General features: G+C 37.4%; 1 protein-coding gene across 7 annotated transcripts in view; it reads right to left on the reverse strand.

Moving 5' to 3' along the window:
* CNKSR2 (connector enhancer of kinase suppressor of Ras 2) overlaps window positions 1-26714 on the reverse strand; it is a 213191-nt gene that overhangs the window by 97947 nt on the left and 88530 nt on the right. For 5 of the 7 annotated variants that reach the window (XM_086767275.1, XM_086767268.1, XM_086767259.1 and 2 more), the window contains exons 6-8: window positions 26191-26310; window positions 20127-20186; window positions 15368-15436 (exon numbers count right to left, since the gene is read on the reverse strand). In XM_086767275.1, coding sequence (XP_086623401.1) covers window positions 15368-15436; window positions 20127-20186; window positions 26191-26310 — 249 coding nt within the window. The remainder of the gene's footprint in view (window positions 1-15367; window positions 15437-20126; window positions 20187-26190; window positions 26311-26714) is intronic. The other 2 variants (XM_086767251.1, XM_086767283.1) reach the window with 2 other exon arrangements.

Genomic DNA, 26714 nt, shown 5'->3' on the forward strand with positions numbered 1-26714 from the left:
AGTTACAAATACTGTCTCCTGCTTTCACAACTTGTACAAGAACAACATTAAGAAGAAAATTATCCAACTGAGAAGTTAAATTCTTACTGAAAAACACCTAGAACTCTGAAATGATAAAGTAACGTCATCATAAAAAGGTTACTTTATATCACATCAATATAGCTGACAAAAATAAATAGGCAATGTGAAAAAAGAGAATGCAGATGTTCCTTATAATTGGTATAATGCAATATGACACAAATATATATTTGTCACCCATGTTTAAGCAAGGTATTCACACATAGGTTGTTGTTACTTATTTTTTACCTTATTCCCTGTTACCAAAACTCATGTTTGCTTAATATCTGTTATTTTAAGAGCTGACACTCCCATATAAGCATGCCACTTAAGCCAACACTAATGCTTGCCAACAATCCTGAATCACAGACGTGGTTCAAACCTCACCACTCTTCCTCCACTACTGTGAACATACCTGTCCTTTTTTTTCACCACAGCAAAGTTCATTATATCCAGGATGCACTTCTACAGTAATACTATTGTAAACAAAAAAATAGGGTGTTGACAACATGCACCTTCATGGAATATTTTCCATCTTCCACAAAAGACTTCCAAGCATGCTGGGATTCTTATTTTCAGTCCAATATACTAGGCATATGGCTACTATATTTTGAATAAAATGAAACATGAATGTAATCAACTTCAAGCTCAATTCCCACATCCTGGTGAAGTCTCCATTCTTTTTCAACAGTATCTAAACCAAGTCTCCGTAAGTCAAAGCTTTGTGTCTTAATATTACAATTTTATAAAAAAATACTTTGCTATTTACAATGCTGTTTTCCTACTTGGAGAAACTTCCACCACTGCTTAGAAACAATATATTCCCCCTAGTTCCATAATGTCACCTTGGGCATAGGCAAGGTTTCATTTGCTACCCAAAAAGAAGGAATTAAAGGTCTTTTACTTCAGCATTTAATTTACAGCTCATGTGAAGTACCTCTGTACTTAAGCTACTGTACACTTTAATTCCCCAGTGTAACAAGTGAACACAGTTATCTGGATAGAAATTCTTCTGCTGAACAAAGCAGCACAAGGGGCCTTGCGGAGAACATGATGTGGCCTCAGTTATGGAGTCAGGATGTAAAATTCTTGCCATGTAAGTTGGTAGGACACTGTATGCAAAAGCTGTGCTTTAAAGCCATTTGTTTCTCACTGAAATAGCTAGAGGAATATAAATAAAATTGGGGCTTTTTCGTTACGCTAGCAGTTTGAAAATTATTTAAAATGCACTTCTATACTTTGTAGAGATAAACTGTATCACGTGTTTCAACTACGCCTTACATTGCAATAAATGGAAGATTATCTAGTCGTTTTATGAGAGTTAGGGGGATTAAAGAAGAAAGTCACTTCAAAGCACTAAATCTGATGCATTTAATTTAGAAACTCATGAATATAAACAATTTAAGTTAGTTTTTCAGAGGAAAATTCTGAGTTTACTATAAATTTCAAATTAAGTTCTTCCACTGCTTTTACTTAGCTCCCTAACAGGAGTTTTCTGGTTGGTTCAGACAGTCCTTGGTTGCTTCTCATCTTTTGAAGAAAAACAACTAAATTGGCCTGAAAGGAACAAGTCACACAAGAGACTGCCAACAATAAATTGAAGGAAATTGATGTCCAGGTAGGAGGCATGCTTTTCAGTTCCCACATAGTGTAGATCCCATCAAAATTCACATTGACACAGACTAAACCGAAGCAATCTTACTTGAGGAGGTAAGGTTGGAAATAGAAAAAGGCAGTGAATATATCTGGAACTGAAAACTGCTTCCCAGAAATCCACTTTAGTGACATGCAATCTATACTTTCTTTTAAGTGTAACTTGAATTTACTCTCTAATCTCTCCTCAGGATCTTCCCCTTTCTCATTACCACCACGGTTATCAATTCTCAATTTCTAATGAAGTTTTTGGGCAGAGCTTTCAAAGTCCCTACCATATCATTTATCCTGCCCACGTAATGCAAAACCGGACAGTAATAAGAAAGTTTCATTACTGGTTTGAAAATTCAATAGATAAATAAAAGGACTATTTTAGCAGACAAGTTTACTTGCATTAAAACAACCTGAGTAATTGATTTTTAAATCAGTGCACTAACCTGACCAGGTACCTATTTTTAAGAACCAAGCAGGTTACTGTTGCTTGCTTTAAAATAAATTTACATGTTAAACCAAGTGCCATCAACAAGGGGTAGTCAGGAGAGGTTTCCTTAGGGGCAGCCTAAGGCCAGCATTGGGGTTTGCAGTGCAGTGCCTGAATCATGGCCAAGTGCTGGGAGAGCCAAGGGCAGACAAGGGCAGCCTGTGGGTCGGGTACTGTGCACAGGAACAATGCAGCTGGTCCCTGGGTAATACTGGGAGCCCCGAAGTGGGTAGAAGCATGCCCAATGCATGGGTGCAGGTTTGGGTGGCCAAGGGAACCCAAGGGTGTTCACCTTGTGGAAAGGTGGAGTATGGGGCAGGACATGCCACAGGGATTTTTGGGAAAGGATGAAGAGGAACATGGGCTCAAGGAGCAGCAAGGGAATGTAAGCATGATATACAAAGACAGGGGAAATAGGGGAAGAAGGAGAGGAGAGTGAGGGAGCACCTAGCAGATTACAGCACCTTTGCTAGAGGAGTCTACTGCCAAGGTAAAGGAGGGATAGAAATGGTAGCCCATGCCCATGCCCATGCCACCTGAGGAGCAATACCCCAAAGCCAGATGAACAGTGGTGCTGGGGGAAGGAGGGAGAAGAGGAAGGTAACATTCTGCATCAGGAGAAGCAAACCTGCGGGCAGGGTGCCTGCAACATCACTTCAGGCCACCTCCATATTTCTCATCTCATCCTGCCAGTATATGCCCAGAGGTTGTGGCCAGGCTAGGAAGCTTCACCCGTGTGTTCCAGAGACACTTAGGGCCACCCAGGTTGCTTCAGTGGGGTAGGACGGGCACATGGAAGCCTTGTGAACTGCATCCAGCTCTGGACATATCCTACTCATCTCCTCTGCTGCTCCCCCTTGCTTTCCACCAGCTTCTCTACAACCTGGAATATCCTAGCACCCATTATCACAAACAGCAGGGTGTGGTTACAGATGTCTGCTCCCCCAGCCACCATCTGGGAAAAGAAGATGAGCAAATTAGACATTTTTAAAGACCCTGATTTTCTTTGGCTTGCAGCAAGCACATCTGGTTGGCAACATTAAAATGGTCTGAAATGGAACTTTTATTTTGAATTCTTATTCTAAGTTGCCAAGAACTTCAACATTTTTAACTATTAAAAAGTTGTTCTTAAACTAATGACCTTTTTTTCCCAGATGAACATATTGCCTCCTTTGTGACAAGATTGGCAAATTGGTAGCAATCTTCCCTTTTGCTGAAAGTAAGCATGAGCATTCACTGAATCTTTTTTACACAGCCGCACCCATGACAGTACTCCCAAACTCCTGTGCTCATTCATTATTTCTGTGAGTACTGCCATATACTATAAGCCAGAAAAGAGCTCTGTAAAATATTAAAATGCAGAAAGTTCAAATACAATTGGATGGACCTAAATCAAGTATTTTTAGGATGCTACAAATCTAGTCTGAAAAATCCAGAACATGTATCCCAATGAAACCATGGAACAGCTGCATCATTTAAAAGCAGTGTGAAAATCTAATACTCCCTGAAACTACATCATCTAGAGGGTGGAATCATAGTCAAATGATAAATAGGACAGAGTACATATTTTCACAGGTGTATTCCTGTTCAAAGGGTCACCAGAGTCCCACGAAAGTTAATGAGAGCTTTCTGCTTCCACGAAGAGAATTTTTTTTCCCCCACAGTTACAGTAATTCATTCCTGACTTGCAGATTTGTAAAAGGGAAAACTAGTAATATCTTTACACTTCTGAAGGAAAAGTAATATTCCTGCTAAATATAAACTGCTGAGCCATATGCTATTTTTTTGCTAAGCATATATGCAAAATCCACTCCGGTGTTTAATTTTTAAGAGTTACTGGAATGGAGAGATAATAAAAATTCTTATTCTTTCAATGTTGCCTGTTATAAGCGAAATGCAGCCAGAGCTCTTTGACTTATCAAACATTTCAAGCTTCAATCTTTTACTTATTTTTAAGCTTAAAAACCAGAATTTCTAGGAGGAAAGTGTATTCACCTTAAGAAATGGGTGCTTTTTTAAGAACTTGCATATCTATCAGTCATCTTGCATTTTATAAATAACAACTAGTGCATAAGAAAAAAAAAACAACCCAGAACAACACTGCACTTTAAAGCACTGTCTATCAAACCTAGCATGCTGTTAAGTACATCAGAATCTGACAGGAATCAGAATCTGGCATCATGGTGTTAAATTAACAGATTGATTTCCATGAACACTGGCCAGAAATAAGGATGGTCAGCTGGCAGCCCTGTGAAACAAATATGTTAGTACCACACATCTCCTTCCCTTGCCCCAGCTGAAAATGCCTGAAAAGGCTAAAAAATAATGGAAGGCCATAGGTCTTCCGCCTCCAGAAAATATTATTGGGTGAGGAAACCACAGACAGATGTTTACAACATGCACTACCGCAGAGATGAAAGCTGTATCTGCACGCAGTAGGAGAAGCAGTGTTAGGAGAGCAGCAGATGCCTTCAAGGGATTTATCCAGCTTCTTAGGCTAGCACGATAATGAACGTCCACGCTTACGTAACAGTTTTCTCCCAAAGAGGAGAGGTTAATAGTATTGCGATTGCATACGCTGCAATCCCAATTAAAGGGTATCTTGGCTATATTATTTAAATAAATGCAATTTTAATCCAATGTTAAAGAAGTCAGTTCTGTGCATCCTTAGAATGTCACTGATCACATCGCACTGTATCATTGTCCAAAGTTACAACACCACAGTTTATATACAAAGTACATTGAAGAAAATCACATCTGTTACTTGAGCAAAACCTGATGTTTCACCAAAATGTTGCTTCCTACCACTAGACTATGAAAGAAGTAATTTTTATGTTAATTTTTGGCTACATAAACTAAAGCTCACAATTAAGAGAATAAACTAAGTTAGGACCCAAATTGAGAGATGAATACAGAATACACTGCCTCTCATTAAGCTGCTCTAATCACATTTCCTCGTCAAAAATGCTATCTGATCTGGAGCGTCACTTCTGATTGATTTTATTACCTTGCCCTTTTTAGGTATTTGCATAGTTCAGTTCCACCATAATTCAACAAATTTCATGAATGTTGGTAACATGACTATAGAGCACCACAGTAGTGGTGACAAGCATCTGTTTTACCCATGCAGGAACTGAAAATTGAATTATCCAAAGACACTGAATCAGTTCTGCATTGAAGCTTGGACACTTTAACAGCAATGCTTACCTTTCACTCTTCACTGACACAATCAACCTCCAGTTCAGAGCTACCTCACTGTTTTGCTTTTGAGTTGTTGCTAGCAACACCCCAGAAGAAGTAAATCAGTGTATTTTCTGGGAACAGCAGAGATTCTGACTTTATAGGTTTGATAATATCCTATTTTACAGAAGTAAGGTCAGTGACTAGGTACCATTTTTGAGAAAAAAGGGTCTCATTTCTCTATTTCAGGGTATGGCTCTAAAAAATGGGGTTGATTTCAGTTCGCTCAGTTTTGGTGTACCTCTGAAATCTGAAGCATCTTCCCTCGCTTAGGTACCTACTCTTCTCCACAGTGACTGGTTGCCTCCAGTGTGATAACTCTAAGGCATCTCTCTCCTCAACAGAGTACAGATAACCAGAAGAGACAGACACTGGCAATTTGGAAGGTTTTCATCCAGTCTTAGCTTTCCGTCCACTTGTGGAATGTGGATCTCAGCATTATTTAGCCTCAGAGGGACTAAACTCAGTCTTTCAAACCCTAGAGGGGTGTCTCAAGCACCAAAATGTGCCTAATTTCAGGTTAAAGACCATCCATGAAGGCAAAGCCCTGTGCTTATGGGAATAGCTGAGTATGAAGCCCAGTCATACAACAGGCAAGAAACCATCAGGTCCCTGCATTGGGAACAAGAAAACAAGGGTTCTGGTCCCAATTCCCAGAGACCACTTTTTTTTTGTGTAACGTAACTGCAATACAAACTACACATATACTGCAGGGAAGAGCATCTGAAAGCCACATTGTGACAAGCAGGCCCTACACATTCTTCAGCAAGGGCACAGACATTTAACTATTATGAATAAAGGTGCTGCACCAGAGTCCTCATCTGGGAGAGCCCAGATGCCTACCTCCATTTCAGCAGGGCTCTTGGCATGGGACAGACCTCCACTACCTGAGAAGAGACATTTCAGCATCCCTGGGTGGCCACAGGTGAGCGTTAAAGAAACTTTAAGGCTGAGTAGGGAAGTGCTGATAAATGTCTAAGCAGGCACAGGGAGTTGGTGGTACGAGCTGAAGGCTCAGGCAGGATTTAAGCAGACCAGATTGCACCCCAGTTTCTCACAGATTAAGCCGCAGTGTGGATCATCATTGTTCCTGGGGGGAAGGGAACAGCCAAGTTCTACATATTTCATACAGCATAAGGAACATGCTCCTCGGGAGTGACCCTGCAGTATTAACCCACCACAGCCACGTTTGCCTTACAAGAACTCGTTTGTGCTGCTCTGTGCTTACATCCCACAATGGGAATTTGAGGCGTGTGTTTGTGTGCATTGCATAATCTCATATTCAAATTCCCAAAATGGTTGTCTTGGAATCAAAATAATAAATATATATAAACATACATGCATACACACACATATATAAATAATTTTGTTTCAGATTAAATTTACACTCTCACAACTTAATACTTTAGAATTATTCAAGTAAGTCAGTAATTCCAAGTCTTTGATTTCCCACTCTTTTGCATGTATAACTAAACTACATGAGATCCCCAGCTGCCCTGCTGCTAAATAGTGCTGCTATCCTTAAAACAGATGTTTCTTGAGACTGAATTCATATATTGAAAATAAATTAACATGTGTACAAAGAAATTGTAAAAAAAGTCCTTAAAGGTAACTAATAACCAAGCAAACAAAAAAAAAAAAACCAAACGCAAAAGCCTTGAATTGAGCTGAAAACTTATGTAGCATCACTTAGCTAAAGGAAAGACAGGGATAGGAAGTTAAAAGAAACTGTCATAATAGATCAGTAATTATTTAGCCATAAGAATTCTTTTCTTTTTCGTTCCATTTCACTGCTATTATCAGCCATAGACTATAGTGTGCAAGCCAATCAGGTGTTCTAAGCCAGTACTGAGATTTTTTTTAAATAAAAATTTACATATTCAGAGTACATCTATCCAAATCGGGCATAGAACTTTCCTTCTCTAATTTTTGCGCCCCCATGACACAGCATTAACTTGCTTTTCTTACTGTTTTGATCTACTTTTACAACAACTATCACCATCTTATACTTCCTCACAATTACCTCCTGACTTCGTCAGTATAAGATAATTAATTATGCAACAGAAGATCAGGCCAGCTAGAACCTGGAGATCAGCTATGTAATTTACACAGCTACTACCTGCACAAAGCACAGAGGTATTCAAAACTATTGAATCCTAACTTGTATGTGGTCCAGGCTGCTAACAACTGTAGTATCAGCCAATTAATTTGCACAACTTTGAAGACATCTCTCCTGACCTTTCATCTCCTTCCCTACAGTGTAATGCAATTTTCAGCAATCTCAGTTAAAAGCAACATTATTAGCAGTAGAATAATACCTGCCTTCCTTTCCAAACGCACACACCTGAACTTACACTAACAGTAAGCCTTTTAACCTGTTCTTAAGAGACAAAAAGAGTAATATAATCTGTATTCTGTTCTAAGGGCATGACATAGTTAACAATAGAAAACTCCAATTCTACTTATTATCTGCTACCTAGGCATAAAACATACGCTCTAATCTTCTATTTCACACATCAGACTAAGAAATTTTAAAAGAATTATTTTCACTGCAGAATTTACAGCATTCATATCAAGAACATACCATAAACACTGTAATTTAATTTGCCTACAAATACAAGTTGTACCAAAATTAGTAGTCTGTAGCAACTACTATGACAGTATGAAAATTATTTTCATCAGGAATTGATGTAAAAAGTTTTTGGCAGAACACTGTCTTTCAATATTTCTGTTGGAAATATTAATATCATTTACAGCACCTCTTAGAGGACTATTTGATTTCTATAGAAACACTACCATATGGAGTAAAAAAGCGAAACATAAAACAACTGTACAAAATAAATAAATTGAGATGCATCATCTCCTAGTATGTTCTGTGCAGAAAGATGAAATTAACAACTAGGTCACAAGAATACTCCACAAAATACTGTAGCAGTTTTGAGCAGACACCTTCAGGAGTATGATGATAAGTATAGTTTGTATAAAAATACAATGGCTACGGACTTAGTAACTTGGCTATCCCCAGCGGTGAAACTACGAAGGATGACATCCACAGAAAAAGTCAACTGGTACTGCAGCAGAATTCTTACTACAATTACACTGCTTCTAAAAGAGACATCAGTACTTCAAAAGTCAGTCCAGGTGCCTATTCCCAAACTGTAGTCAGTGCCATACAGAGTAGTCAATGTCATTAATTACAAGAGAGACCTTTTTTTTTTTTTTTCCCCGAAGCAAAATAATGGAAGAACTCCATAGTCTGCTGAATGGTTATTCATATATGTTCACCTAATAACGAGTAAACTACCAGGGTTCAATGATAACAGAGTTGTCCATTCTGGGGTACAGCCAGGACAGAAAAAAATCTACGGTTTTGAGCAAATGGCGGTAGGTGACCAAGACCACAAGCAGCTGGCAAGGAATACTTCTAGAAATACAGTGTATGGCCACTGAATCCACGTCCCAGTCATATGAGAAGATGGGCATCTCCTGTTGCATCAGTTTCTTCTATTACTTCCTGAAAGGACTCCTATAGTAACCTGAACCTCTCAGTGCTTGATTGTTGCACAGCTCCATTAACAGCATACCAGTTCCATAGATGAGGCTTAATATGCCCAGCATATATTCTTAAGTACTGTAGTGCACCATAATTGCAGCAGAGGGTCAGGATCAGGCCCTGTGGAGCACAGATCAAAGAGCACACTGAATATGAGATGGTGCCCAGGCCACAGGACCAAATCTGCCACTCACAAGGCTTGAGGCAGTAAGAAGCAGTTTCCACAATTACTTGTGACTTATGAGTGACCCTGCCGGTGTTCTATTTCAATTTTGGAGCACAGTCAACCAAGTTTAATGCTTTCAGCTAAGCAGGTTGACTTTAAAGTAAGGTAGAAGTGCTCACACAATTAGGCTCTGTTATCATCGAGGAGCCAGGTAGCTGCTAAAAGGCAGCACAGCATGGCTTTCTGTTGCAACCAAAATAATTCCACTGGCTGGTGACACAGGTGTGTAGTTAAGTGCAGAAATTTCATGTGGAATGAACAAAGTGAAATAATTTAAAGTTTGGCAGAAACATGAAGCAGGATGGGCTGGCCAAGCTTATGCTGCTCTAACACAGATGCAACAATGACTTGCTTGGTAGCTGATTTGTCCTGCCAGAGTTAGAAGTGCGAGTGGATGCCCACACTGACACAACACACTATTTACATTAAAATGAGCCTGTGCTCATCAAAGTGGTGCGTGTCTCACACACCAACTCTGAACAAGCACCAAGGATCAATGGAAAACAGGTTCACTGGACAAGAGCATCCAGTATTTGTACTGCAGAACTGGCAGGAAAGTCCTCGCCTATTCAAACTCCATCAATCCGAAAACAAGCGTGGGGCAGTTCTCAAAGCAGAGATATTTTATCCGTGGAGCTGCTGCCAATGACCTCCATTAATTTTATTTTCCCAAATATTTACTTCATTTGAAAAACATTTCTGGAAAACTAAATGAAATCTATCTACATACACACACATGCGCACTTTCCTAACTCCTTAAAAGACTAACTCCTACTTCCTCTTCAGTACCTGAGAATCCTTTCTCCCTGGAGAATATTTCTTGGAAAGCACAACATATTTCATCTGCATTTGTCAAGTTGTTTCTCTTTTTCACTGAAACTCATGTAAAAACATTTATACTCACCATGGGGAAACAAAAGATCATCTTCCCTCACACATTTCATTTCTGCAATATCACACTTCCCTGACATACAGGATATAAAGTAATACACTTCTGTATATATTTGCACATCTATGTAGAAAAGAGATCATAGATAACAACATATATTCTCAACACAAATTCCACATTAAAGGGAATTGCAAATTCATACAAAGATTTTTCCTTTTGAGAGGATCATAACAATTTATCTCCTTTATCAGTATTACACAATACTTATGGAGACTGTACGGAAAGAATAAAGAATTAAACCGAAATCTTGAGAGGGGATTTGAAGGACAGAACACATTTGCCAAAATCAAAGTACAGTCCTCATAACCTGACAAATGGTAGAGAGTTCAGGACAGAGCCCTGTAGAGAACTTGGTTACTTCCATAAAGACTTCCACTAACATTTCTGAATAGACCTAAAAAGCTTTCAGATGTAAATCCTATCTATTTTTAAAATTAAATACTTGTGTCAACTTTTACCAAACCATTATAAACGCAGTAAGTCCAAGGATCTGGAAAGAATGAATATCATTATTTGGGAGCTACTATTGATAGAGTTGGCTCCAAGCTAATGAATAATGTGTTCCATCACTCTACCTCCTCTTCCATAAAAGCACACACATGACAGCAACAGAAGGAAGCTGAGCACAAGGCATATTTCTTTTGAACTTTTATGATCTTGCTGCACTGTTTTGTTGTTCATATCAAGCATCATAAGAGAATAAAAATATAATTTTAAATGAAAGATGTTGTTAATAGAAGTTGTATAAGGTGTCAAACATCTAATGTCAAAATCTTGGACTGACACTGCTGCCCCCTCCCTTACACTCTTCCAGTCCACTTCCCCAAGGAGTCTCTCTAGAAATACTGTTTCTTTCAAAGTCAAGTTAATAAGGCTTTAAATGAAATACCTGTGTTCAAACAAACATAGCTTGGATCTGAAACAGATCCTGCTAAACAATGCAGAAAAATGGAACAAATATTTGCAACATCATTTTTCTGTTAATAGGCACTTTGTTTTGTTTTTCCCCAAATAAGAAGACATCTACTGCAAACTCCATTTTGCATCTATACACTCCAGACATTCATACCCACCCCAAGTCCAGCATTTCCTGCCAGCTGGAATTTGCCAGCTTCCCACAAAGCCTGAGAGGTTCTGTGGAAGTTGAACTCTTCTCACTAGTTTTATGGTGAATCTTGAAAACCTGTTCCTTACTTTTTCTAAGCAAAGATTAAGTTATGGTAAGGATCTAGAAAGGTATCATACCCTTCTTAAGTGCTTACTCTTGCAGAAAAGCAAGGTATGATCCTGCAAATGTATCCATCATGTTTCAGAGGAATTATAGCAAAATCTCCTCAAAGTTTTTGTACTGTAAATACAAAAAGAATTCCAGTTACTCACTTCTGTGGACTTCAAAATTGTGGGCTTGGCTCACAAGAGCTCGCAGGAGTTTCCACAGTAAGGAACATGGCATATAAAAGCAACATGTTATCTACGTACTACATAATTCCAGAAAATCCCATTTCAACAATAACCTATAGGTGTTAAAGACATTGAACATACCAGCTTTTACACGAAACAGATTGATAACTGATCATATTTGGCTATTTTGCCAAATTAAATATCATCTCTATTCCATCATCTATATTTACCTATGTTCTGATGAGGGTTAGCTAACAAACACAAACTTTGGGAATCCACATGTCTATCACATCTCACATCATGTATTAAATCCATAAGTCATATCATACTTGTATTAGAAGTATATGCAACATGCAAAAAAATTGCCTCCAAAATAAAGAAACTTACGCTCAGGAGATTACACAAGAACGGCCTGCTATTCAAGAATCCTACACCCTCCTGAGTCCATACCTGCCTGTTTTCTGCTTGGAGTATTTTCTCTACAGCTTTATCACTGATGCAACCAGAAAGAGTCCTCTAAAGAGTAATAATTCATGTAAGCAATAATATTGTTTCCTGCACTTTCAATTGGTTAAAAGGAAGACTATTTTAGGGCAAAATACACTCTTGAACTATATATGGGCAGAAACATGAGTACTGAGGTACAGTGCAAACTCTGAATTGTCTGAATGACTTTTTTTCTTGTTTACACTGGAAATATTTTAGATAGACAGGCTTTTTAGGGGAGATTAAGGATGGAATTTACAGGGAAGTTTAAGGGAAGACAGTGCCTAAATACTTTGAATTTTAATGAGGGTGTCATGCCTCTTAGTTATACAGCTATTTAAAAAAAAAAAATCTATTCTGTAAGACATAACTGACACAGAAGATTCACATAGCTATCTAACCTCAATAAACCACAATTTAAAGGACAATTTTCCAAACATTAACTTTTCACTGACTTTAGACTTAATCTTATTACTTTTGTATTTCAAAAACTCAGAAGACATTTACATTCCAGACATTGTGCCAGCAACAAGTGGAAAATATCCTGTTCTGCATGTTTTCTATTAACATAACAAAAGATCAGGGCAATAACTTGAAATACTTTGATTTCACTGCCAAACAAAATAGTATGAAGATTAGAGCACCACTACAAGCAAAGAGAGGATGTCAATAGAGAACTTAAAACTATTTGACACCCAGTATTAGGATATATACAATAAAAATCAATATAAGTCACTTGACTATTCTCCTACTTTGTCATGCTGCTTAACTGAAAGCCAGTGGGCTTTCTGAAAGAACAGCCTTTTCATAATTATTCAATTTTCTTTTTGTAAAAAGTGTTAGCTAACAAGTTGGATTTTTAAAATAATTGTGTGGAACTTATCTTTCCCATATTTATATTCATTCTTTGAAATATATAGTACTGAAAGCCAGGTATTATGGCTTTGATGAACAGAATCCACTGATATAAATGAACAAAATACAGGGGGAAAAAAAAGTTTTAACTCTAAAATAAATTTAAATTTAAATTTTTCTAGATTTTGATTCTCCAGTTACGAGACATCACTCAAGTAACAGTTACATGTGAACAATATTTCCCTATAGTTTTAGACTTAGATCTTTAAAAAATTTAGTTGTAGTTATTTCTGTAGTAAATATGAGCAATAACGTAGGATGTTACAAGGAGCAAGTTGAAAAACAGATCCTGTGTTTTCAACTGCTGAGCAGTATATGAAGTGTGAAAAAATTCAATAAAAAGAAAAGGCAAAATTAATGTCTTCAGAATCCTTTATCTCCTAAGTAAGAATCACTGCAAGTAAGAACACCTCTTCTCCCCAGAAAAAAACCAGATTCCTAGAACTGGACAGTAAATTCCTTATGACAGGGGCCAGAGGGCAAAAGGGTTGACTTCAACTCTTGCCAAAAAAAAAAAAAGAAAAATGTTGCAATACCTACAAACAAGATCAAATATTTGGGCTCTATAAATCGGAAAGTGAATTAAATGCATCCTTGCAAAGTTAACATGGGAGGTGAAATCACATTCTTAAGAGAATGCTAGATGACTTCCACTGTGGAAAAGTGAAACTACAATACAAGGAAGTTACTTGTATACAATATCAAAGATGTCAATTATTTTAATTATATTGTTGATACAACAAAGCAAGAGCATATGTAAATATGTGATTTAGTCTATCACTATACATATCCTCCACACCAAATACTACCGCTGAAAAATTAAATTTTGTCTCAGCTCCCTATGGTCCTTTTCCCTAGAAGTACAATCAATTCTTTTTCTTGTACATCTCAAAATACCTACTTTCACTGATGCAAAAGCCAAAACACCCAAATCCCACATTCAAAATTCCATCCAACTAGGTAAGAAAGCTCATTTTAAGGCTTGTCAAAATGTTATTTTAATTAGTGTTAGGAGTAAGAATCTAATCTTTCCATCAAATAAATGCAGTGTAGGCATGCCAAGAAAACAAGAGTAAATATCTAGTTGATTGGAAATTTTCAAGCTGACAAGGCAGCTTCGCTATATAACACCATCAGAATTTGTTGGAAAAACTACTTAGCATAAGGACTGAATGCTTGTTGATGTGTTTCTTCAGATGTATATACATTTTGATAGCCAAAATAATGATGTTCTAAAATGTTTTTCATATTAAATTGATGTAATAAGCTTTCTTAGTGTAGAAAAATAACAAAATTAGTCATCAACTGTAAATGTAAGTAATCACGGGATATAATACTTGTGAAAGATCTATATGGTCAAAAAGAAGTATTAAAATTCACTCTGATGTGCTCAGATTTATCGGATTACACTGCATAGGTCAAAAGATAGCTTCTCATCAGTTAAGCTCCATATATGTACAGTGTATTTGATATCAAACCTAGCTGAAGGGTATACAGAAATATTACACTAATTTGTGCAGAGGAGCTGACATGATGTACAATGGCCTAAAGCTAGACGTGGAATCCCACGGGGAATGATGAAACATACTTTTAACAAATGACTGCTGTATTAATAATGGCAATCTAGGGTATCTGTTTGTCAGTTAAATTGCTTGCAAGGACACATGTAATTAATACCATATATTGACTTTCAGTACTCTTAAGAAACCTTATACTTTGGAAGAAGAATAGTTGCTTTCTATACTGACAGTCCGCTCCTTTCTGTTACCAAGCCTTACCTTAGAAAAGGTAATTTTATTTTAACAGTTCACCAGTCCTAAATAAAATCATCAGGAGCTAACATGCATCTGTTCACACAAAGAGCAATTTGCATAGTATAAGTTTTCTTCCTTATCATATCTGAAAGACCTGTTTCATTTAAATTGCCACATTTAAAAATCTGTATTTAAATTAAGCTAAACACCGTAGGCACACTATGGGAATTTTATGTACTTTGTTCTCAAAAACCATGTTCTACACATTTCAGTAAGTTTGGAAAGTATTAAGTTTTCCAGCTTCCAGAAAGTAATCTTGTTCTTAAACCCACAAGGGCACAACAGTTCCAACTCCCCACATCCCTTCGATCCAAACTTTCTATTACACTAAAACTAAGGCAGAAAACACCCTAACACATGTGCCAAGCCACAGCTATTTAGCCTAACTCGATACCTGCAGTGATACTCAGAGGATCAGGGCTTAACTTATGAACTAAAGAACTGTGTGGTTTCAGAAGGGAAAAGGAAAATTTAGATGTTAGAATAAATAACTATTTCTAAAAACACATTTTTCTACACATTTCTTCTCTACACATGCTGATGTGCCATGACACCTCTATCTCCAATTGACACAGAATATAGTTATACATACCACAGTTTGGTGGTTAACTTGAATCACTTCATCCCCAGCATGGATTTTCTTGCACCGATCTGCAGGTGACTGAATTTAAAATAAAAGAGATGATAAAGAATACAGTTCTTACTGGTCATCATCTCTCTTTCAGCAGTATGATTACTAAGCTACGTAAATCAGGTTAGATTGATAATTACATTCTACTGTGAAATAAAGAATTAAAGAAATATTTAATAAATCAATTCATTGTTGTTGGAGAAAAATAATCTGCACTATTGCACACAATACAATCAAATGTTAAGAAAGGTATGAATACTTTTTTATTAAAGGGTAATCAAGTTCTTAGGATTTCTTTTTAACTTCCTTCTGCCAAAAGAATGCTTTAATTTCCCTTCTTGACATCTCTTAGGCCTTGAAAGCCAATCTCTGTCTGAATTTTGAACCTATTAAGACTAATTGTCAATTCCTCATAAGCAAATTTCACAATGTTGCCTTTTTCTTCTACAGTGTTTCAATATCTTGCAGAGAACTTCAGTAAATTACTGTTCTTCAAAGAGCACACAGGGAGAGAGCGGTTTAGGTTAGGTACCAGCTAGGAAGATCTTATCAGGTACATGGTAACTTAATTTCTGGGTCATCATTAGGGTGAAAGAAACGCAACCAGCACCAAAATCCTACAAATATCACACTTTCAAAAAGGAAAGTAGTTTTGTTCTTTGCTTTTGCCTCAAAAAACCCAACTCAACAACATGAAAAAAATCCAAACAAAAAAAACCCACAACAAAAAAAACCCAACCCTCCTCCTAAAGTGACACCCCCCCCAAAACTTTATCTTCTGTCTTCTATATTTACATTAGACCAACCGTTTCTGAGGAAAACAGTCTTATGTTTAGAGGAAAATAAGTTCCTTCAGCTTTTCATAGAGTGACAACACTTTGATTTTTCTCTCAATACTGTGGCAGCCAGCCTATGAAGGCACTTAACCAACTTAAAGGTAGAAGATGAGACTGACAGTTTGCAAAATGCTTTAAATTATCATTATTATTACAGACAGTTATTACTGTCTGTAATAATGTATGTACTACATCCTCATTCAAAATATATGTACCATAGCTAGGCCATGACTCTCTAGTACAACTGCACATAATTCATGGCCTAAGTTAAGGACAGTGTTTGAATGGAAGATATCCAAGAGAAGCATAAGGCTGAAAGAAGGGTCATTCATGACTCAGTGCTAGGAGACATTGCTCAGAACATCCTAGATCAAGCTGGGCTGGTAAAAGTGTAATTTTACTTATCTAAAGAACAGCAGCCTTGACTTTTTGGCACCGTTTCAGCACTGATGTTGGCTGAGTGACTTGGGGAAATATTTTAACACTGGTGATTATGTTCTAAAGATCTATCTTCTGCCTGCCATTTCACTACTCACACTTACTCGTTCATACCTCTACTGATCTTTACAATCCTCCTGTGTAATACTGCTATTTTAGCTCAGTTACACCTAAGACTTTTGAAATGTCAATGCAAGTGTCATTACCCCTGAACTCTACAGGACATTATTATGATACAAACTTTCCCCTGTATTGATTTCGGCACTTGCAGCTTAAATCTTGACGAAACAGGTATTTTGTGTAGCAGTTTGCCAAGCCAGTAAAATATGGTCTAAGAATCTTCAAATTGAAAAAGGCTACTTTAAAAAAAACTCACTGCAATTATATCTCAGACACATTGCAAGGTGAGATAAAATTAATTTATAAAGGAGTCTCAAGGCTGTGGTCTTATGAAGAAGTTGCAACTCTTGTTCCTTATTGCTTTTTCCTCCCAAGTAAAGAATACAGACCTTGCTGTAAAGAAATAGTATCTTTTATCATCACTATTTAAGGAAAACAGAGGAGAACTGATAAGCTCTTGCCTTTTTTTAGATGTATATGCTGATCATTAAGCAAAAGATTCATTCATGAAGTCCTACTAGGAGGAACAAAGTGTGTCACATCACAGCTGTATCTTCATTAGCTGGTAATTCTGTTCAACAGGGAGTTGAACAACGGATGGAAGTACCTGTCGCTGAGGCTCACCCATTGACACCATAAAAGTCTTCAGAATTTGCTTGGAATTTATTCTTCAGAATAGGTTTAGTTTTGTCCTTTAGGTTAAACGTTGTCTTTGTTCCATTCCTCCAATATACCCACACTCTCTGAAAGACTAGTTTAGACTGCTTGGAGCACATTTGTTGCATATCCAGAGTGGAGATTTTGATGTTATTTCTTCTGAAAGGCCTCTCTTCCCTAAGATCTAAAGGCACTCCGCAAACTCAACCAGTGCACAGCAAGTGGGACACTGGGAGCATGCCCTTCAAAGTTACAATCCTGTTGGAGATGCACTGCATGCTATTACTTTAGAACATACTCTTTTCTACTGGAAAACCAAATCACAAAATGGCCTTATTATAAGAATACATTTGTTTTGTGAATTAAAAGAATCTCTCCAACATGGTCTAAAAGGGCTACTCAACAAGAAAGCTGTAATCTCTTTCTGGACCAATACACCCTTTAGAACTGTTACTTCCAAACAAAAGACAGAAGATGTGAATCAGAAAGCTCAGCTTGTTCTAATGCTACAGGACCACCATAGAGAAGCTCTTACAGGGCAGCGACTTGTGAGGGAACCCTGCTCTCTCACTGTTCAAGCTTCAGAGCTCAGCTGCTTTGAACTGCAGGCCTGATGTGTTGGGAGAGATGACTCCCAATGCTGAACAGCAAGATCCAAACTCTAATGGGATTTGTAGCTGGACATTAAACACCTCAAATGGAAAATGGAAAAAGCAGAACAGTGGTTACAAAAACTGCTACGTTACATTAATGCTGCTAGCACTGCCATGCTACTGTGCTTATTAAAAAGACAAGTGCTTCTCTGTGATCTTTCAGGGAAGTGTCAGACAAATAGTTGTGCCAATGTGTCACTTGGAAGAGCAGAATTGGGAAGAAAAAGGAGGAAAAGGTCACAAAATTTTGTTCAAAGGGAAAAGAATTTGGATTCTTACTGATTCCTAGAAGTTAAATTGTATTACAAATAGTAAACACGTCAACATCAACAGGTCAGATCACATCTCCACTATCATGGTCTTGCTCTGGCCATGCTGCTTAGATGTTTCTCCTCCCATCTATCAGAATCATACCTTTTTTTTTGCTTACAGGAAGCAGATAGTAAGTGTGTGTTTAAAAGCAGGAGATACCTTACTTTCTCTAAGGTGTTACTCATTTTCACAACTGCTTTAACACACAAGAGGTTTTTCCCTAGGTAGCAGACTACAGTTTCTTGGTCTGCTGTGAGCACCTCCAAGGCGTTACAGTCAGTGAAAGAGTCAGTAACGAAAGCAGAAAAATCATCATGACTGAATCTTTCAGATATGGCTTTAAATTATATTCATGAACCACAAAAGATAGGAGTTTTGAGGGAATGCATTAAGATTTGATTTTTATCTTTGCCCCTGGGAAATTAAAACCAATATTAGTAAGTCATGCAGAGAAATGGTTCCTTTTTAATCTGAGAGAAATTCAACTGTAAAAACCATCCCCTTTCTTTCATATGTTTTCTGGATTAAGCTCAACTATGATTCTGTTGTTTTTGTTTAGTTTTGCTAATTTCACTGATGACATCTGTAGCTGTAGGTCTGACTTCCTATAATTTTGATTTCAAGGTTGAATTTCCTCACACTTTCCTTATTCTGAGACAGGTGGCATTCACAGAAGTTCTACAGTAGATATTATGTACTGGGTATAACCCATGGATATCCTGCCCACAGCAGAAGAAAAAAGAAAGAACAAAGGCTATCAGATTGCAGTTCCTACGAAGGGATGAAAACAATACTCCTGTTTTACTGAGATGTTAACAGGACCTCACTGCAGATCAGATGCAGCAGCTGTAAATACCACGTAGGTAGTTTGCACTTTCCACAGGATGACACAGTAGCAGGATAAAACAAATATTTCCGACACCTTTATTTTAAGAAAATACCATCAAAATCTTTCAAAGGAATTGCCTAAACCATTACAGAACAGTTCAGTGTCGTTTAGTGGCTTGTTCCATGTTCACTGAAGATTATGGATAAAATCCTTTCCCCCTAAAATGATCACTTTGCTTACTCCCTAACAGACAGCCAGTTCTCTAAATACGGTGCACAAGGAAAGGAGGTTGTATTTCAAAGGCACTTGAAAAGAAGTCTATTATGTTTTACTTGCTGTTTAATATCTTCAGTAAGAACTGGTACACTAGTAATAAGTGTTCCTTTCTATAAGCATTACTCAGAAGTTCATGCAGAAATACATGGTTATTTGTCAATGTGAAGGGATGTCCTCATTTTCATGCATTTATTTATTACAAAATAAAGCTTGATAGATGGAAAATAGAAAAGCTGTTTGTCTAATACTGCAGCAAACTCCAGCATATCAGCCTATACATAATAAAGGCATTTATCTTTTATTCACAGAGCAAGGTAACCTCAAGACAGCTACTTCCTATCTTGATCAACTGCAGCATTTTAGGTGTCTTGCAAGAACAAATGAAAACTGATTCCCCTGGTCCTCAACTGGGAACAACTCTTTCAATTCCGAGGTAAACAAGCACAAGTGTTTCTGCTCTCCAACATGCTATTGGTCCTCAACAGCCAACTAGCACATTTTTGCAAGCAAAATGTAGTCTACAGCAAAGGGAAAGCATAAACCACAGGTAAGGTCAAAAAGGCTTCCAGGCCTGAACATACAGTGTTAACAATACTTACATTTTCTGTTGTTCCAGTAATTACATGGAGACCATCATATGTTGATTTAATGTACATACCCTAAGAAAAAGACATCATGGGAAAGAATTTTTAAAGTGTGTCACAAACCATCACCATCCAAACATAACTTGCATATCTCTAAAAGAAAAGTATTTTTTTTTTTAAGATTTGTGGACTTTCAATACATGCCATGAGGAATTTGACTCTTGATAGGAAAGTGCTTTTTGATACACTTCAAGACAGTCCAAATACACTACACAACAGTCCAAATGATTCTGGCCCTAATTAGCAATAACAAACTATAACTTTTACCACAGTCATCTTCATAAATACTTCCCTTTTTTTTTTTTTTAACACACTCCTTCAACTACAAATATAGCAACACTTGATTACAAAAAAAAACCCCTCCAGAATTAAAAATTGCCTTAGGATGATCAATACTTCCATTTTGCCTTGGAAGCTACAGAAAGCTTCAAAAGATCTGGAGTCTCTGGTAGGCAGAGCTGCAAACTTAACTTTCAAATTGATAACCAATGCTCTGACGTGTTCCTGCTCTAAGACCTTCTGATAGCCTCACTCATCTCAGTGAACAGGTCAGCTATAAAACTCGATGATGAAAAATGAAATGTCAACTTTGTTAGTTGTCTCATTTCTTGGAAAAATACGTAAAAGGAGGGATAGCTTATGAACAGACAGAAGTTCCTGCACAGGTAGACTGAGACAGTGTCTCATATCTGTTTTTTCATCAAGTCAGAATTCAAACATTTTAACCACATCCACTGAGACATTGAGAGAAAGAAAAAGGAGAGATAACTGGCATACACTGAGCATTCAACAACTTTTGAGAAATCTCCTTTCCCACAAACTGTTCACAGAAAGCAGGTAAATATTGAGCGCTTCAGTAAACATTACCTCCATAACCTACTTTTTCTCCTTTTAATCCTAGTGCCACAAATAAGTCTGTTCCTAGCTGAGTAACAGGGTGCACTCGCTGGTGATTAAGTATGGTAAGGAGGCAAAGAAGATGTATCAGGTTGGATTAACCTAACTTGGGACCAGAACTCACGCACATTTTGGTAGTGAGGACAGAGAAGTACCCCCCACTTAAAATGGATTATATCCCCAGTAAAAAAAAAACAAAAAAACAAAGAGACTTTATGAGTTTCTCAGAAGAGAGGGCTCAACACTAAACTCCTGTTTTGCTCTGCACAATATACAGCAATATTAGCATCAAATCCAGTTCTCATGTTGGGCTGCCATAGCTAGGAGAGAACAGAGCAAGCAAGAATCCGCTTGTTACTACACAGATAGTAAGCCCACAGCATAATCCTTCAACTTCCAGCTCCTCTACGCACCTTCACCAATTTTTCCATTGATTGGCTCCACGCACATAGTTTCCCACTTAACTCAGTTATCTCAAAGACAGAATGGCAATTTCTTACACATCTATCCTCACAACACCCCTGTGAGGTAGGGAAACACTAATATACACACATGTTACAGATAGGATAATGAGCCACGCAAGAAGTTAAGATACATTGGTATCTGTTATTTGGTACTCATATCTTTCCCAAACCAACAAAAAGCAGGGCTTAAATCTCTCTCAGGATCTGGATCTAAGTGATCTGACCATACACCCTGTGACATGACAAGAGCTGAAATCGTGGTGACTTCACAGTGAGAGGAAGTGAATCAGGTCTCCATACAGAGTAATTTCTGAAGAAAGTCACATCTTTGTTTTCATTGACAGTGAGTTACTGCTTTTAACTTAAAACATCAGGGTGAAAGCAAAGGATAAAGTCTCACACTTAACGGTTACACAGTGTTTAGTTTTGTGCAAAGCATTATTCTGGAGGATAGTAAGGTCATCCAAGTATGCTACCGTGGCAAACTGCAATTCATATCTAATAAAGTCTTTTCTAGAAATTCAAAAGACTTTGAAGAAGAAAAAGAGAAGGAAGAATTTTTGCAGAATTTTCTTTAAAGGCCAAGATCAAGATTTTGCATTTATTGGAAAAGAGAGAGAAAAGGGAAGTAGTAAAAGAAAAAAAGAAAAAAAGAAGATTCTTTTTATTTCACACGTGCAGATTGTACCTTTTTCCCCCCTTTCTTTTCTTTCTATTTTTTTAAAAGAATGAAAACAGAGTCTGATATAGTTTTAACATATTTTACACAATGCTGGATGGAAAAGAAAAGAAGATATTAGTTCCTTTTTATCACACATATAACTGAATTTTTACTCTTTCACTGTGACATCATCTTTATGGAGTCCTCCAAAGGTGCACGTGCCTCTTTAACCCCAAACAGCTACCAGAACCCAGAACTCTGTTGATATTTTTTCCCAACTCCTCCAATATTTAAAGCCAAATAACTCTGAAGAAATATTAGGAACAGTAGCACACTAGATTCACACTAGATTCCTGGAAAATACTTTCTAGGTGGGCAGCCAGCAGTGCACCTTTAACCACCTGCCACACTCCGCTGTAACTACAACTTTCATTTTCTGAGTGCTTTTTCACACAACAGGCTCATTTTGTGTTTGTTTCAGCAGGCAAAGAGGAACACAGAACAGTCAGTCTCATGTTCTGGTGGATTCACCTTTGCATTTCTGAATCTAGCAAGCTGGGTGAACAGCTGTTACTTGGAAGCGTATCATAGCCCCTGAACTGACTAGGCTTAAAATGATAATATGAACAGAAGAAATTGTAATTCAGGACTAAGGCTTGCCACAGTTCTCTGATATTCTGTTCTATATTAAAAAAAAAAAAAAAAGTGGAAAGGGACTGTTGAAGAAAAACCTCTTAAGGAAAAGTGGCAGCTATAACTTGGTTACCTGCTTTTGTCTAACAAAAGGCATACAGTATTGTGCTTCTTTACTAAAATACACTCATTGTTTTCAGTCAAACAGTAATATTTTTAAGTCTGCTTCCTGGCAGAAGATACTACCTAAGCTAGTCGGTTTTCTCTCTTTCTAGAACATGAACAGTGTAAAAACACACAAAATTAAATTCTGCTTATTGATACAGATAAAACAACTTCCAAGACCTCAAAAAAAAAAAAAAAGGAAAAAAAAAAAAAAAAAAAAGAAGAGATTACTCATGGGAGCACGCTGGTGATCGCAAAGCTGACCACATTAATCCATTTCAGATTTTTTCAGAATTTTCTGCTCTGACAACTCCCTTTTCACCCTTTTTTCACAACCACTGCGGGCTGTATCTCTTCCTGCAGCAACACTCACTGGAGAACACGTGTATGCAGCCAGTCACACAACCACAACAAAACCCACCCACCTATAATGTTGCTTTACCCAGTACACAAGCGTTTCCCCACCTCATACCCTAACAACATTTTCTGCTTGACAGGTTATTTATTCAGCTTGTCTGACAGCTGTTAACGAGTTTTAAAATCTGTAAGACATTGTAAACACAATTACCTTTTCCTTCTGCATTAAGGTATTTGTCTGACAATTTACATTTACCTCAAACTGATACTTACGTTTCCATATAAAAAAGGTCAAACACAGTGAAGGAAGTATTTGTGCTGATTAAAACATCCTGATAGTGCTCCAATGTGTTTTAAGTTGTAAAAACTCCAACCATTTTCTCAATTCCATCTTGTATTTACCATGTGAGTCTAGGGAAAGAGCATTATTTTCCAAACTACTTATTTCCTTCTCTTCTCCTTTCTTTTTTCTCTCCCCGATCTACTTTAGCTTCTCAGATATTAAATTCAAAACATGTTAGATATTCTGTTTATGCTAGGTGACAAAAGAAAATCTTCCCAGTTAGCAGCCATCCTTGTCCTTTTGCTTCTACTTGAAGTCTTTCCATCTTCATAGAAGATTTTATTTAGTGATCAGCAGAGTCAGTACCAGAATTATCATGTGGGTCAAAAATCTAGAAGAAAGTTGACAATAATCCATTTTTCCACCTCCACTGTTGCACAAATCCTGGAAGAAGGTCCAGAAGTTATCAAGCTTCACATTCATCCAAACGCTTCTGATGTACAGAGGACATTCACAATTCCAAGTTCCACCATCAGTTCTTAAACTGACATACTTAGCACTCAACAGGGCAGTACTGATATGCATTTGCTGTATGTTAATTGAAAGATTTAGTTTAGAAAACAAAAAAAACCCAAACAAACAGCCCAACAATCCAAAAGTAAAGCTTTCATACAGAGCACCAAGAGTAACCTGACAAGGATGACGTGTTAGTAAGACTGGCACTGTAACAAACTGAAAGGTATGACATTTACCCTCCTGGCGCAAATACATCATCCTTAGTTCCTGCTCTAGAGAGCTCACAATCTAGACACAGCGCAATACAGAGGCAACAGAATAGTGACATACAGGCAAAGATGAAGGGGAAAAAAAGATCACCATATCAAAATAGTATTGTATCCTTCAAAGGATTGTATACTGCAGAGTTGGTATTTTCCATTCTTAAAAAACAGATATAATATTTTTTATGACAATGGCATGGTAGTCCTCAGTCAGCATGAAGATCCTACTCAGCTGGTTCACAAATACATATTAAAAGAAAAAACATGCCTTAAGAGCTTCCAGTTTAAACAGACAAGACAGACAGAGGGTATAAAACAGAGGCACAGAGCAGGAAGAGACTCTATCTGATCAGCTACCCAGCAGGAACAGACTCACAAGACACATTCTTATTTACAAAATACCGCTCAACATTTTCCAGTCACTGGGGGTTAATACCACCCTAGAGAAAAACTTTAATGAGGAAAAAAAAAAACAAACACCAAACAAAATAACAGTCACAAGACAGAAAGGAAAATAAAAGCTCAGATAAAAACGGACAGAACGCCAAAGAAGGTGATTGAGGGAAAGAGGAAAAACATTTCCTCATTACAGCAGAAGACAGTATTTTGAAAGGTTGACTGCAGTGAGCTGGTGGAAGAGATAAAATTACAGGAGAAAGAGAGGGAGGAGAGAATCCATGAAAAGCTGAAATCCTGGAGGACTAGTCTGAAATGGATTCAGAGATAAAAAAGAAAGCTAGTGGAGGAAAGCAAAACAAATAGCAGACTAAAACAAAGGAGGGGCAATACTTATCCAAATATTTGTGTTTTTTCTCATATTTTAATTGTGATTTGCCAAAAGAGTGGAAAATTAATTCAGTGTGTAATTGCTCTAAATACCTTGGCATACCAAACTTGTCAAAAAGCAAACCAAACCAAACTCCAAAACCCAACAAACAGACAAACTTTACAAACCAAAATATTCTCCAAAACTACACCATCCAAACAACTTCAAAAATCTGCTGCAAAGAGCACAGCAATAGTCCTTCTTATTCAAGAAAATGAAATGAGAATAAACTTTATCAGAAATTGCAAAAGCTATTTAATTAGGCAAAAAATGGTTAATTGTGTTCTGATCATCTTCTATTACCTCCAAGGATTGTGGGAAGAGATACTATCAGTGGTGTAAAGTTGTAGAGCTGTAATTGTTATCAGTGTTGGGTTTTTTTCCATATAGCAGGTGTTGGATACTTGAGTAAACAAAAGATCAATGATCAGCTCTTGATCAGAAAACATAGAATGGCTGCATTGAGCTTTTGCAAGCACCTGATTAAGCATGCAGAGCTCTTGCAATAAAATTAAATAAGGTACTTCTCAGCAGTGCTGTAAAGTCCTTGAATAACTTATAAAATAGCTTTATATCCCACAGATACTATGAAGCATATTGCAGAATTTGACAGGTTTTGTGCATAAGCCCACGCAAACTTCTTGGTTGAGTTGATCTTAGTAATTTAAATCCCTTCAGACTTCAAGATCCTAGAACAATCTGAACCATTTTTCAGAAGCTGGTATAAATGGCAAGAACTTCTCACTCATTTCTTCCTGTTCACTAAGCTCTTTGCGTACATTGATCAGCCTTACAAAATACTTCCTTTTTGGCCCAGCTGCATGAGAAACCAAACTACCGTGAGACTAGACTTTAAAATAAAAAAGGCTATTCCTTTCCATATATACAACTTATTTTTTTTAAATTCACTTTCTCATCCTGGATGATGGGTTTGATTAACTGCGTACTTCTTACCAGCCCTTCACTTGGCTTGATGTTTGTAAGCTGGATCACTTCAAGGTGAGCAGACTGGGAAACCAGTGGATCAGAAGAGAGTGAGATAATGTGATCACAGACGCCAGAGAGAGTTTTACACTAGAAGAAAAAAAAAAAAAAAGTTACAATAAGCATACCATTGCTAACTATTTGCATACCAACCTACAATTGAAAGTATTGCATTTTTAAAGTACATACTAAATCACATTGCTGAATCTACAAGGCAGAGGGAATGAAGGAGGAGGGGCAAAAGCCTCAGTCAGTAGTACAGTACAAAATTTGTCTTCTGTGATGACCCCGAACTGACACGGTGTCAGAGAAAAAGGGCCTGCGTGAGCTGCTCCCATGCGCTCTTAGGGTCAAGTGCCCTGCCTCTGAGCTGTGCTCAGGCATGCAGGGAGCACATGGTGAGCTCCAAGCCCCTTCTCTGCCCACATCTTTTGCAAAGACATTAATTGCCCCCAAACTTCACTAAATTCGGTTGAACATGCAGATGTTCAGCA

This window comes from Chlamydotis macqueenii, chromosome 1 (assembly GCF_036417535.1).
Source record: "Chlamydotis macqueenii isolate bChlMac1 chromosome 1, bChlMac1.mat, whole genome shotgun sequence".
NCBI classification, from domain to species: domain Eukaryota; kingdom Metazoa; phylum Chordata; class Aves; order Otidiformes; family Otididae; genus Chlamydotis; species Chlamydotis macqueenii.